We start from the raw sequence: 15965 nt of genomic DNA on the forward strand, positions 1-15965 counted from the left end.
GGGCGGCGCATCTGTATATTAGCTGTACACAACCAGCACGACACTGGTTTCGTTATGGAATGGTAAAGCAATTTCACAAAAACGTACAATTTTAAGAACCATAGAGCTCCTTTCTCGTGTTTCCTATTGGCTGGTTACAACAATCTTCCGTCGTTCGCGCCTCCCTTTTCACGAACTCTTTCGGTAACCGACTGAACTACGTTTTGATGAACGGATTATACACGTAATTTCCCTTTAATCGGAGCTTTAAACATTTTTTCCATCACATCTGGAAAAAAAAGGTATGTTAACATTGTGTTTCATTAGCTGGCTGAGAAGATCGAAGGATAACCGTCACAGATGCTGTACAAAATGTTAAATAGAAGTGAAAGTGTAGAGTCGAAGGAAAGTGACAGATACTAACCATTTTTGGCACACGGTCATGCGTCTGGGCAGCTTACATTGAATAGAAAATGTTCATTAGAAAATTACTTTGTTAAACTTAGTTACTATTATCCTTTACAGTTTCTGCCTGGGATAATTCGATTTGTGCAAGAGCGGGCTGTTGGAATGTTTTTACAATTAGGCCTGTTCATTGTTGCCCGTTTATAAATAGTTTTGTCCTGGGCGAGTGGTGGGATGCTCGTATTTCTCATTCTTTAGGATCGGATAACTGCCCTATTAGTGCCCTGTGTTGCTCTTTCGGGTCTACATACTGAATGTGTTATAAAAATTTTATTAAAGTTATTTTAGAAAATGTTTTACCTAAGCGGTCTCATCTTTTACATTGGCAAAATATTACTTTGCTATATGCACAGATGTAGTCGATAACTTGCACACTAACACGTAAGACTTTAAAAAATATGCTATGTCTTTTATAGAACCAGGTAATAGTATCCTTAGAGGATAGTCAAACGCATAAGCGGTTTGCTACATGGATAAGATCTTGAATCAATAGGTTTGTGTAATTCAAGATCAGTGCTTGCTTATTTATTTTCCAGCAAACCCTAGTTGCCATAGTGGCTGTCCAGACAAATATGCGACTCTTGGTAACACATTGTAGGCTTGAATGCACTACAGAATCCACTCTAGAACCAGCTGTCTCCTTTGATCTGATGTTATTGCAACTCAAAGATCATGTACCCATGATACACATGTACATATTGAGATGCAATTTTATGACTCTTTATGTATCTTTATGTAAGATTTAATATGTGCATTTCTTGTTTTCCAATGCATAGTATATGTGCATAGTATATTATTAGAGTAGGCATATGAAACCCATTTCACGGTATCTTTTATTAGACCTATGTCTTGTTATTTTGAGATTAAACCAATCATTACTGAAGTCTTATAGTGAACACACACAGTGTCCTTTGTTCTCAGGCAGGGTTTGACTGACACCTGCCACGTGACCAGCTCTCCAGACACACCATCTTCATTCGTCTCCCGTGGAAACCACCAGAACTACTTGAAATGAACCAATCAAAAGGGCGATTACAGACAGTATTATGTGTGTTCAACAGGTTAAATGCAGTTCATGCCATTTTTTCCTCTTCATTATGGCGTAGCCTTCTGGAGCTTCTTTGCTTCTTTACTGAATGTGGCCGAGGACAAAGAACAATGTTGTCCAGGCAGGCCTGCACTTGTCCTCTTGATGGGTTTACTGATCCGTATCATGAGCATCATTATATTTTACTCAGCTGCTCTGTGTTTTGACGATTCTCCTGTAGCTTTTAAGCACTCCAATGACTTTATAACTTTGTCATGTGGTTTTGGGTAACTATACCTTTTTTTTAAGTAAGTACATTTTATTTGTACAGCACAATTTAAACCTAAGTGTTTTGCAATCAGTGAAGTATTAAGTACATTTTTTTGGAGTTTGTTATTATATTACCTATGCTGTTTACAAAATCTTATTTTCAGAATTCAACTATCACTGACAACAGATGAGGTTCATCAGGGATTCAGAGTGCTGCAATGGCTCTGGAGGTTGACGGAGCCTTATCAGACACCTTCTCTCTGATGGAGCACAAGGACTATGGGAGGTGGAGACGAAGGATCCCAGAGTCGCTTCACTCTGGCCACACAAGACCTCTCACACCTGGTGACGGATTAAATCCACCACATGACCAGGATGTCAAAGACTCAGACAGTGACAGGAGTGTTATCAAGAAGACTGTTACCATGGCACCCACCTCTAGGTATATGACAGGAAGAACCTATTGTGCCAGAAAGCCAATGATCACTGCTGAGCACAAGATTTCAATCTTGAAGAATCCTCTCACACAAGAATGTTCAGAAACAGTAAGTTTTCAGTGCCTGGAGATTCGATTATTGAATGTTATTGAATGACTTTGTCTAATATGCTAATTATAGTATGTGGGACTAAGTATTTGCATCTTCATTGTGGTGGCTGATATGTGTTAGAAAGTATATTCATGCTGCCATATGTGTAATTCTATATAAAAAAAAATATAGGTTAGTTCTAAAAGTCATGGTTTGGTCTAATAGCCTGTGTATTATAAAGTAACAAATATAATATAAAAATGTATTGTTATAATCAGGATAATTTCCTTTGCCCAAACCCTGTTTTGTTTATCCACAGATTCACATGAGCAGCGTGGCAAGTTACCAAGAAAGTGAAGGGTTACTGTTTATGCAGTCAGATGGGTACACTGCAGAAAACACCAATATTTCCCAGAGCTCTTTGCCTTCAGTATCCAAAGAAGACTGTTATGCCTCCTTGAGTATATCAGACCTCAAGAGCTCTGTGCCTTCAGCTTGTGTATATGAAGGAAGGAGCCTCTCCAGCCCCTCTTTAGATGACCTAAACCTTACAGTGCCATTAAGCCCCAAGTTGACTTCCACCCAGAAGATGTTCTCTAATTCTTGTATTACCCAAACCTATTCCTCTCCTAAGACAAAAACAGGAGCAAGTAAGCAGGAAGCAGACTCTTTTCTTAACACTCACTCTTCACTGAGCTACAGTAAAGGCTACTCATCTGCAATGAAAAACATGTCCCCCTATCAAGCCAATTACTGGGCCTGTGTTATCCCAAGCTCCTTACCACCCTCCCCAGACCGCAAGTCCCCCAGCTGGAACCCAGATAAGGAGTATCAAGAACTCCTGGATTATACGTACCCTCTCAGGCCTGAGTGCAGGCCGCTTACGCACACAGATCCACTTTTGCAAGACTCTGGCGTTGAGTTAGACCAGTTTCACAGCTCTTCTAGCCTTTCATGTTTGGAGAAATCCATGATGAAAATAAGGCAAGATAGAGATTGTCTAGCTGCAAGTCAGAGGTTATCTGAATGGCAAAGTCTGAATCTGAGAAAACTCTCGCCTTCCAAGTCCTCAGATGGCAGGATATCTAGTAATCTGTATTCTTCACTGGACCAGGTGGGTTTATCAGTGGAGAGTTTGGATTTTGAGGGGAAACAGAACTTTCACTACAGGAAATTTGGCATATTTTGCTCCTCGAAGTCTGCTCCAACCTTCATTAGATCCACATATATCTTACCCCGTCATGGGTCACTTGGCGACTTAGATGAGGAGTTCCTTCGGTTGCCAGAACAATTAAAGGAACTTCAAGTTCTGTCTCACGAGCTGAATGACATTACAGCAGAAATAAGTCAGCCAGTCACGACAAGCTGGGAGAGGGAGAGTGCCTCTCTAAGATCATCATCAGCACAGAGACACAAATACACACCAACTGTCACTGTGCAAGAAAAAAGTGGTGAGGAGGATCATGGTTCAGTGTCTGAAGTCCCTCTTCAAAGTAAGACATTCTCAGAGCAGGTGAAAGGACTGGGTGCTAGACTGCAAATGATCAGCAGTCAGGTAAACAGAGGCAATCTGAGGGATGTGGAGGCCATTGTGGATCAACTGAGTGGAACATCAACGGCGTCTCAGAGCAAGACGGGCTCAGAACAGAGTGCAGAAGATAACAAGAAATCCCTCTTGCAGCACATTCAAGTGAGTGATTGAAGGTTTTGTGTAAATTTGAATTTGAATGCTACTGACATGAACACTAATACAACTTTTACCTTTTTTAATAGGTATTTTGCTCAAACCTAGAAGAACTGATTAAGTGGTTGTACAAGGTGGTGGAGAAGATGGAGAGTCTTTCCCCTCCTTCAGTAAACATGGAGAGTGTTAAAGCTTCTCTTGCTGACTATAAGGTCTGGACTGAAAACAACATATAAGTCACTAAATGTGATGATAAATGTGATGATAACATTATCTACCATGAGTGAAATATATGATGAATATATAATTGTATTATTTATGGCCAATATTGCATTTGCTAAATAAATGTCTATGGTCCGTATAATAGATCATATCAAATAATCCAGGTGCTACTGGTGTTTAAACCAGTTTTATTTTATTTATTATATAATTATTACACAATTATTGTCATATTGTCATTCAGTACCAGTCATAATATTGCTCACTGACTGAAAATATGTAAACAATGTACTGTAAATTGTGAAAGCTGATATATATATACGTGAACTGATTTCTAAAACAATTTCCCAGAATTTTCAGAAGGAAGTTCAAGCTCACCGGCCTCTAACAGCCTCTGTGCTTCAGAGTGGAGAGATGCTACTGTGTTGTATGAATTCTGCATCTCCCTGTGAGTTGTTGTGATCACCTTGATAACCACGTGCATTAATATTCTACAATAATCTCTGCACACAGTCCTTTTGTGTAATTTTTAATGTGTATTTAGCTTTTTGTGTATTATTTTGCTAAGCTTGTATTTACTAACATTTTATTTTTGATAAATTAATCTATTAGGCATTAGTATGCTTATTGAATTTTCTCTTTCCTATCAGTCCTTATAAATATTTAGACTTCAGCATATGCATCTCTATGTCTGTTCTGTTTGACTGCACACTGTGTAATTTCAGCATGGCTCTGCACAGCGGTCACTTACTCAAGTGTGTGTCAACCTTAAAAGAGATTACTTCTCTTAATATGAGGCAAACAGGAAAAACTACTTTCCCTGATATAATATAGAGGTGTGACTGAAGCATCTGACTGAAATAAATTTCAGACATTGATACATCTGTAATTTATCTCTTGAATACATAATTAACTGGATAACTGGATAACCAACTGTGAACTGGATAACTATAATACATTTTGTATAGGCTATTTTCACTAAGCTGTCTTTTAAATCCTCAAGGAGACCACAGTGGCTTGTTTTTCCCTTTGGTCTGGTGCACACGGTTACAACATTGCAGTTTGAAACATGCAGTAGCATGTAATCCAATACCCAGTCTTGTCTGACAGAAACAGGAAACAATAGGAGAATAAGGCCAGTCGTCACTCTGAGGCCAGTGTTTTGTTTTGGTCTGCTCCCTGATCATTTTATATCAGTGTCAGTCTGTAGCAGTTTTACACAACCACTCCATAACTCACAAAACGTAAATGCATTTCTAGCACTCCACAAAGAAATATGAGTGATAGCATGTATCTTCTTTAAATACCAACTTGTGTTTTTATATACTTTCTAATGAACTGTTTACCTATGGGCAACTCAGTTCTTCAGGAGACGTTGATGTTGATAGAGAGGCAGTCCAGTGCCCTTGAGGCTCATTCAGAACACCTCTTCTCCTCAATCCTCTCAGCCATGGACAGCCTCACTGAACCAAGTATACAGGGTGACACAGGTAAACAATAGTGGCCAACCTATTGGACAGGCCTGAGTTTAAAATATTGTGTTTAACACTTCATTGCTGTTTGTGTTTCTATTTGAATATGATGCATTGCTCATTGTAGAATGCCCTCGTGTTCACATATTTCAGAAAATGCAGTGTACACATTTAAAATTGCATTTGCTTTTTAGGGTTCACACACGTAGTGTGGGAAACCTATTGTAATTGTCGGGTTTTTTCTTCTTATTATTAGGGTTCACACACGTAGTGTGGGAAACCTATTGTAATTGCTGAGATTTTTCTTATTAGGGTTCACACACGTAGTGTGGGAAACCTATTGTAATTGTCGGGTTTTTTCTTTCTTATTATTAGGGTTCACACACGTAGTGTGGGAAACCTATTGTTATTGTTAGGTTTTTTCTTCTTTCTTATTATTATTATTATTTTTCTCCGCATAAAACGCATACTGCAGCCTAAACCGTAAGGCCCAGGGAGACCAAACTTGGTAGACTGGTGTAGTCTGTTTGCGGGACCGTGCTAAAGTACAGAGACCCACATTGGCCTGATGGTGGCGCTATAGCGCAGCATTTTGCGTTTTGGTCCATATCTCCCACCCCGTAGGTCCTAGAAACAAAATTCCACTTCAGGTGCATTCCTTGGCTCCAGACAAACAAAAAAGCCTCAAGAACCATTAAGCTCCGCCTACTTAGATTTTTGCTAATTTGCATAATATGCAAAACCTACTTTTTTATACTAGTCCCTGGTTTTTCATCTGATCACCACAATCTTGGTGTCAAAATATTCACAAGAATCTCATTATCAAGGAACATCAACAAAACTGTGACATTGGTATACAGTCTGGTTGTCACATGTCAATCAATAGCTCTGAGGCGTGGCCAAATTGACTTCAGCAGCTATATCTCAGCAATGCTTTGACCTATCTTTATGAAAATTTATCAGTTGTTAGGGCACATGACTCAGAGGTCACAGGTCAAAGCTGGCCACGATTGTCCAATAGGGGGCGCTATAACATGGGGAAATTTGTTTCTCAGAAACCATTAGTCACATCAAGCCCAAACTTTACAGGCATCATCAGGGGCCCAAGTGGTATCAAGGCACACAATGATGACCTCATCACTCAAAAAACATGGCCGCCATGAGCCAATTAATTTTTATTTGAATTAATTGGCCATTTGACAGACTTACCATTGGCCAATCAACATGAAACCTCATCACTGTGCATATCCCAGGACTCTGTGTCATACTGTGCAGTGTTGAAACATTTGGCCACTAGGTGGCGCTATTTGTGAAAATCATGCATAACTCCTCCAAATTATCACTTAGGAACATGCAACTTGTTTCTTTTTATACCTTGCAGTAGACCTGACAACTTTGCAATTACAAGTCCTATTAAAAAATGCATACTTTTGTCACATTCATCAATTGTTTGAAAATAGCTCTTTAAGAACTAGTCCTTGGAATTTGACCCAATGATGGCAAAAATGGCATAGGCATAATCTGTAGACACTGTAGTTAACTAAATATGGAAAAAATGTTGCATTTATATTTTTCTGATTGGTCAATTTTTCCATTATATCCTTCTGGCCATGCCATAAATGACCTTTATTGCTATAACTCATAAACCATGTAAGTGATCAACTCCCAATTTGAAAGGCTTTTATACACTGAGGTCCTTGTGAGGTAGGCCACGTTTGGTTCACATTGGCCTGTCGGGGGCGCTACAGTACCTAAAAACCTAAGAAATCATAAAAACTCATGCAGCAATGCTCTTATGCAGAATACAGACAAGTAATGGGGCTTGTATGATTCAGATCAATGAGGTCTATAACATTGCAATTACATCTCATAACAAAAAGTGCACTGCCTGACCAGAAATGAACCTTTTATTTCACCAAAATGTCCTATTACATTACTGAGATTAATGAGATATCAGTATGGTAGTACTTGGGCTCCATCTAGTGGCCAAACACCAGAACTGACTGAAAACTATTGCTCACATGAAACACCACACAAACACACACAAAGCTGATCTCAGCATGTGATTTAGTTCTGTGATCTGAATCATTTTGCCAATACACATTATTTTGATCCTTTTGGGCCTTTAGTGCCTCAGTTGAATTGAATGTTTTGTCACATTGATTTATTTGTGCATTTTTTCCACTCAAACAGCTTCTATTCACTTTTGGGTCTAAAGGACATATTGGGCTTCTTTTTGCCTGTTGAGGCCAAGAGGCCAATTTGTTAGTCTAAAAGACCTTTTGGGCTTTTTTGCCTTTTTTTGTGTGAACCCGCCAATCGCCGCTTGCGGCTATATTTATTAGGGTTCACACACGTAGTGTGGGAAACCTATTGTAATTGCTGAGATTTTTCTTATTATTATTATTATTATTATTTTTCCCCCTGTAAAACGCATACTGCAGCCTAAACCGTAAGGCCCAGAAAGACCAAACTTGCCAGCAAGGTGCAGCAGGTGTGCAATGAGAGAAATAGAGACAGGGACCCACATTGGCCTGATGGTGGCGCTATAGCGCACCATTTTGCGTTTTGGTCCATATCTCCCAAACCGTAGGGCCTAGAAACAAAATTCCACTTCTGAGGGATTCCTTGGCTCAAGCCAAACAAAAAAGCCTCAAGAACCATTAAGCTCCGCCTACTTAGATTTTTTGCTAATTTGCATAATATGCAAAACCTACTTTTTTGTACTAGTCCCTGGTTTTTCATCCGATCACCACAACCTTGGTGTCAAAATATTCAGGAGAATCTCATTATCAAAGTTGCTTAAAAACATTTTGAGATTTGCATACAACCTGGTTGTCACATGTCAATCAATAGCTCCGAGGCGTGGCCAAATTTACTTAAACAGCCATATCTCAGCAACGCTTTGACCGATCTTCATAAAATTTTAACAGTTGTTAGGGCACATGACTCCGAGGTCATAGGTCAAAGCTGGCCACAATTGTCCAATAGGGGGCGCTATAACATGGGAAAAACTGTTTCTCAGAAACCATTAGTCACATCAAGCCAAAACTTTACAAGCATCATCAGGGGCCCAAGTGATATCAAGACACCCAATGATGACATCATCACTCAAAAAACATGGCCGCCATGAGCCAATTAATTTTTAATTGAATTAATTGGCCATTTGACAGACTTACCATTGGCCAAACAACATGAAACCTCACCACTGTGCATATCTCAGGACTATGTGTCATGCTGTGCAGTTTTAAAACATTTGGCCACTAGGTGGCGCTATTTGTGAAAATCATGCATAACTCCTCCAAATTTTCACTTAGGAACATGCAACTTGTTTCTTTTTATTCCTTGCAGTAGACCTGACAACTTTGCAATTACAAGTCCTATTAAAAAATGCATACTTTTGTCACATTCATCTATTGTTTGAAAATAGCTATTTACAAACTAGTCATAGGAATTTGATCCAATTATGGAAAAATTGCTATGAGCATAATCAGTAGACTCTGTAGGTAAAAACTGAGTAAAAAAATGTTGAATTTTTATTTATCTGATTGGTCCATTTTCCCATTATATCATTGTGGCCATGCCATATATGACCTATATTGCTATAACTCATAAACTATGTATGCAATCAACTCCCAATTTGAAAGGCTTTTATATCCTGAAGTCCTTGTGAGGTATGCCAAGTTTGGTTCAAATTGGCCTGTCGGGGGCGCTACAGTACCCAAAAACCTAAGAAAACATAAAAACTCATGCTGCAATCTTGTTATGCAGAATACAGACAATTAATTGGTCTTGTATGATCCAGATCAATAAGTTCTATAACATTGCAATTACATCTTATAACAAAAAGTGCACTGCCTGACCGGAAATGAACCTTTTAATTCACCAAAATGTCATTGCATTACTGAGATTAATGAGATATCAGTATGGTAGTACTTGGGCTCCATCTAGTGGCCATACATTGAAACGAACTGAAAACTATTGCTCACATGAAACACCACACAAAAACACACACAAAGCTGATCTCAGCATGTGATTTAGTTCTGTGATTTGAATCATTTTGCCAATACACATTATTTTGATCCTTTTGGGCCTTTAGTGCCCCAATTGAACATTTTTTTGCACATTGATTTATTTGTGCATTTTTTCCACTCAAACAGCTTCTTTTGGGTCTAAAGGACCTATTGGGTCTATTGCCTATTGAAGCCAAGTGGCCTATTCGTGTGTGAACCCGCCAATTGCCGCTTGCGGCTATATTTATTATTATTATTTTTCTCCGCATAAAACGCATACTGCAGCCTAGACCGTAAGGCCCAGAGACACCAAACTTGGCAGAATGGTGTAGTCTCTTTGCGAGACCGTGCCAAAGCACAGAGACCCACATTGGCCTGATGGTGGCGCTATAGCGCACCATTTTGCGTTTAGGTCCATATCTCCCAAACCGTAGGGCCTAGAAACAAAATTCCACTTCTGATGGATTCCTTGGCTCAAGCCAAACAAAAAAGCCTCAAGAACCATTAAGCTCCGCCTACTTAGATTTTTTGCTAATTTGCATAATATGCAAAACCTACTTTTTTGTACTAGTCCCTGGTTTTTCATCCGATCACCACAACCTTGGTGTCAAAATATTCAGGAGAATCTCATTATCAAAGTTGCTTAAAAACATTTTGAGATTTGCATACAGTCTGGTTGTCACATGTCAATCAATAGCTCCGAGGCGTGGCCAAATTTACTTAAACAGCCATATCTCAGCAACGCTTTGACCGATCTTCATAAAATTTTAACAGTTGTTAGGGCACATGACTCCGAGGTCATAGGTCAAAGCTGGCCACGATTGTCCAATAGGGGGCGCTATAACATGGGAAAAACTGTATCTCAGAAACCGTTAGTCACATCAAGCCAAAACTTTACAGGCATCATCAGGGGCCCAAGTGATATCAAGACACACAATGATGCCATCATCACTCAAAAAACATGGCCGCCATGAGCCAATTAATTTTTATTTGAATTAATTGGCCATTTGACAGACTTACCATTGGCCAAACAACATGAAACCTTACCACTGTGCATATCTCAGGACTATGTGTCATGCTGTGCAGTTTTAAAACATTTGGCCACAAGGTGGCGCTATTTGTGAAAATCATGCATAACTCCTCCAAATTTTCACTTAGGAACATGCAACTTGTTTCTTTTTATTCCTTGCAGTAGACCTGACAAATTTGCAATTACAAGTCCTATTAAAAAATGCATACTTTTGTCACATTCATCTATTGTTTGAAAATAGCTTTTTACAAACTAGTCATAGGAATTTGATCCAATTATGGAAAAATTGCTATGAGCATAATCAGTAGACTCTGTAGGTAAAAACTGAGTAAAAAAATGTTGGATTTTTATTTTTCTGATTGGTCCATTTTCCCATTATATCATTGTGGCCATGCCATATATGACCTATATTGCTATAACTCATAAACCATGTATGCAATCAATTCCCAATTTGAAAGGCTTTTATATCCTGAAGTCCTTGTGAGGTACGCCAAGTTTGGTCCAAATTGGCCTGTCGGGGGCGCTACAGTACCCAAAAACCTAAGAAAACATAAAAACTCATGCTGCAATCTTGTTATGCAGAATACAGACAAGTAATTGGTCTTGTATTGTCCAGATCAATAAGTTCTATAACATTGCAATTGCATCTTATAACAAAAAGTGCACTGCCTGACCAGAAATGAACCTTTTAATTCACCAAAATGTCATATTGCATTACTGAGATTAATGAGATATCAGTATGGTAGTACTTGGGCTCCATCTAGTGGCCAAACATCGGAACGGACTGAAAACTATTTCTCACATGAAATACCACACAAACACACACACAAAGCTGATCTCAGCATGTGATTTAGTTCTGTGATTTGAATCATTTTGCCAATACACATTATTTTGATCCTTTTGGGCCTTTAGTGCCCCAATTGAACATTTTTTTGCACATTGATTTATTTGTGCATTTTTTCCACTCAAACAGCTTCTTTTGGGTCTAAAGGACCTATTGGGTCTATTGCCTATTGAAGCCAAGTGGCCTATTCGTGTGTGAACCCGCCAATTGCCGCTTGCGGCTATATTTATTATTATTTTTCCCCCTGTAAAACGCATACTGCAGCCTAGACCGTAAGGCCCAGAAAGACCAAACTTGCCAGCAAGGTGCAGCAGGTGTGCAATGAGAGAAATAGAGACAGGGACCCACATTGGCCTGATGGTGGCGCTATAGCGCACCATTTTGCGTTTTGGTCCATATCTCCCAAACCGTAGGGCCTAGAAACAAAATTCCACTTCTGATGGATTCCTTGGGTCAAGGCAAATAAAAAATAAATTTGAACCATTAAGCTCCGCCTACTTAGATTTTTTGCTAATTTGCATAATATGCAAAACCTACTTTTTTATACTAGTCCCTGGTTTTTTATCGGATCACCACAAGCTTGGTGTCAAAATATTCAGGAGAGTCTCATTATCAAAGTTGCTTAAAAACATTTTGAGATTTGCATACAGTTTGGTTGTCACATGTCAATCAATAGCTCCAAGGCGTGGCCAAATTTACTTAAACAGCCATATCTCAGCAACGCTTTGACCGATCTTCATAAAATTTTAACCGTTGTTAGGGCACATGACTACGAGGTCATACGTCAAAGCTGGCCACGATTGTCCAATAGGGGGCGCTATAACATGGGAAAAACTGTATCTCAGAAACCATAAGTCACATCAAGCCAAAACTTTACAGGCATCATCAGGGGCCCAAGTGATATCAAGACACACAATGATGACATCATCACTCAAAAAACATGGCCGCCATGAGCCAATTAATTTTTATTTGAATTAATTGGCCATTTGACAGACTTACCATTGGCCAAACAACATGAAACCTCACCACTGTGCATATCCCAGGACTATGTGTCATGCTGTGCAGTTTTAAAACATTTGGCCACTAGGTGGCGCTATTTGTGAAAATCATGCATAACTCCTCCAAATTTTCACTTAGGAACATGCAACTTGTTTCTTTTTATTCCTTGCAGTAGACCTGACAACTTTGCAATTACAAGTCCTATTAAAAAATGCATACTTTTGTCACATTCATCTATTGTTTGAAAATAGCTATTTACAAACTAGTCATAGGAATTTGATCCAATTATGGAAAAATTGCTATGAGCATAATCAGTAGACTCTGTAGGTAAAAACTGATTAAAAAAATGTTCGATTTTTATTTATCTGATTGGTCCATTTTCCCATTATATCATTGTGGCCATGCCATATATGACCTATATTGCTATAACTCATAAACCATGTATGCAATCAACTCCCAATTTGAAAGGCTTTTATATCCTGAAGTCCTTGTGAGGTATGCCAAGTTTGGTTCAAATAGGCCGGTCGAGGGCGCTACAGTACCCAAAAACCTAAGAAAACATAAAAACTCATGCTGCAATCTTGTTATGCAGAATACAGACAAGTAATTGGTCTTGTATGATCCAGATCAATAAGTTCTATAACATTGCAATTGCATCTTATAACAAAAAGTGCACTGCCTGACCAGAAATGAACCTTTTAATTCACCAAAATGTCATATTGCATTACTGAGATTAATGAGATATCAGTATGGTAGTACTTGGGATCCATCTAGTGGCCAAACATCGGAACGAACTGAAAACTATTTCTCACATGAAACACCACACAAACACACACAAAGCTGATCTCAGCATGTGATTTAGTTCTGTGATCTGAATCATTTTGCCAATACACATTATTTTGATCCTTTTCGGCCTTTAGTGCCTCAACTGAATCTTTTTTTTTTACATAAAGTACACAGCCTGACCAGAAACGAACCTTTTAATTCAACAAAATATCCTATTTCATTACTGACATTAATGAGATATCAGTATGGTAGTACTTGGCCTCCATCTAGTGGCCATATTCTGACTGAAAACTATTGCTCAAATGAAATACCACACAAACACACACAAAGCTGATCTCAGCATGTAATTTAGTTCTGTGATCTGAATTATTTTGCCAATGCACATTATTTTGATCCTTTTAGCCCTTTAGTGCCCCAATTGAACCTTTTTTTGCACATTGATTTATTTGTGCATTTTTTCCACTCAAACAGCTTCTTTTTCACATTTAGGGTCTAAAGGACCTTTTGGGCCTCTGCCTATTGAGGCCAAGAAGCTTATTTGTGTGTGAACCCGCCAATTGCCGCTTGCGGCTATATTTATTAGGGTTCACACACGTAGTGTGGGAAACCTATTGTAATTGCTGAGATTTTTCTTATTATTAGGGTTCACACACACAGTGTGGGAAACCTATTGTTATTGTCGGGTTTTTTCTTTCTTTCTTTCTTATTATTATTTTTCTACTGATAAAACGCATACTGCAGCCTAGACCGTAAGGCCCAGGGAGACCAAACTTGGCAGGATGGTGTAGTCTCTTTGCGAGACCGTGCTAAAGCACAGAGACCCACATTGGCCTGATGGTGGCGCTATAGCGCACCATTTTGCGTTTTGGTCCATATCTCCCAAACCGTAGGGCCTAGAAACAAAATTCCACTTCTGATGGATTCCTTGGCTCAAGACAAACAAAAAAGCCTCAAGAACCATTAAGCTCCGCCTACTTAGATTTTTTGCTAATTTGCATAATATGCAAAACCTACTTTTTTATACTAGTCCCTGGTTTTTTATCGGATCACCACAACCTTGGTGTCAAAATATTCAGGAGAATCTCATTATCAAAGTTGCTTAAAAACATTTTGAGATTTGCATATAGTCTGGCTGTCACATGTCAATCAATAGCTCCGAGGCGTGGCCAAATTTACTTAAACAGCCATATCTCAGCAACGCTTTGACCGATCTTCATAAAATTTTAACAGTTGTTGGGGCACATGACTCCGAGGTCACAGGTCAAAGCTGGCCACGATTGTCCAATAGGGGGCGCTATAACATGGGAAAAACTGTTTCTCAGAAACCATTAGTCACATCAAGCCAAAACTTTACAGGCATCATCAGGGGCCCAAGTGATATCAAGACACACAATGATGACATCATGACTCAAAAAACATGGCCGCCATGAGCCAATTAATTTTTATTTGAAATAATTGGCCATTTGACAGACTTACCATTGGCCAAACAACATGAAACCTCACCACTGTGCATATCTCAGGATTATGTGTCATGCTGTGCAGTTTTAAAACATATGGCCACTAGGTGGCGCTATTTGTGAAAATCATGCATAACTCCTCCAAATTTTCACTTAGGAACATGCAACTTGTTTCTTTTTATTCCTTGCAGTAGACCTGACAACTTTGCTATTACAAGTCCTATTAAAAAATGCATACTTTTGTCACATTCATCTATTGTTTGAAAATAGCTATTTACAAACTAGTCATAGGAATTTGATCCAATTATGGAAAAATTGCTATGAGCATAATCAGTAGACTCTGTAGGTAAAAACTGATTTAAAAAATGTTGGATTTTTATTTATCTGATTGGTCCATTTTCCCATTATATCATTGTGGCCATGCCATATATGACCTATATTGCTATAACTCATAAACCATGTATGTAATCAACTCCCAATTTAAAAGGCTTTTTTATCCTGAAGTCCTTGTGAGGTACGCCAAGTTTGGTTCAAATTGGCCTGTCGGGGGCGCTACAGTACCCAAAAACCTAAGAAAACATAAAAACTCATGCTGCAATCTTGTTATGCAGAATACAGACAAGTAATTGGTCTTGTATGATCCAGATCAATAAGTTCAATAACATTGCAATTGCATCTTATAACAAAAAGTGCACTGCCTGACCAGAAATGAACCTTTTAATTCACCAAAATGTCATATTGCATTACTGAGATTAATGAGATATCAGTATGGTAGTACTTGGGCTCCATCTAGTGGCCAAACATCGGAACGGACTGAAAACTATTTCTCACATGAAATACCACACAAACACACACACAAAGCTGATCTCAGCATGTGATTTAGTTCTGTGATTTGAATCATTTTGCCAATACAAATTATTTTGATCCTTTTGGGCCTTTAGTGCCCCAATTGAACATTTTTTTGCACATTGATTTATTTGTGCATTTTTTCCACTCAAACAGCTTCTTTTGGGTCTAAAGGACCTATTGGGTCTATTGCCTATTGAAGCCAAGTTGCCTATTCGTGTGTGAACCCGCCAATTGCCGCTTGCGGCTATATTTATTATTATTATTTTTCCCCCTGTAAAACGCATACTGCAGCCTAAACCGTAAGGCCCAGAAAGACCAAACTTGCCAGCAAGGTGCAGCAGGTG

At 38.8% G+C, this 15965-nt stretch overlaps 1 protein-coding gene across 5 annotated transcripts in view; it reads left to right on the plus strand.

The window, feature by feature from the left end:
* cep68 (centrosomal protein 68) overlaps window positions 1–15965 on the plus strand; it is a 26063-nt gene continuing 10098 nt past the window's right edge. Inside the window, exons 1-7 of one of the 5 annotated variants that reach the window (XR_013121306.1) lie at window positions 1–281; window positions 1366–1492; window positions 1906–2286; window positions 2588–3958; window positions 4042–4164; window positions 4523–4619; window positions 5175–5661. Coding sequence is in view for 4 of the 5 variants with exons in the window: in XM_076974666.1 (XP_076830781.1) it covers window positions 1960–2286; window positions 2588–3958; window positions 4042–4164; window positions 4523–4619; window positions 5533–5661 (2047 nt within the window). In the remaining variant the exon portion in view is untranslated. Of the gene's footprint in view, window positions 282–1365; window positions 1780–1905; window positions 2287–2587; window positions 3959–4041; window positions 4165–4522; window positions 4620–5174; window positions 5662–15965 lie in introns of all 5 variants that reach the window. The other 4 variants (XM_076974666.1, XM_076974667.1, XM_076974665.1 and 1 more) reach the window with 4 other exon arrangements.

Source organism: Brachyhypopomus gauderio, chromosome 15 (genome assembly GCF_052324685.1).
Source record: "Brachyhypopomus gauderio isolate BG-103 chromosome 15, BGAUD_0.2, whole genome shotgun sequence".
In the NCBI taxonomy this organism is placed as follows: Eukaryota; Metazoa; Chordata; class Actinopteri; order Gymnotiformes; family Hypopomidae; genus Brachyhypopomus; species Brachyhypopomus gauderio.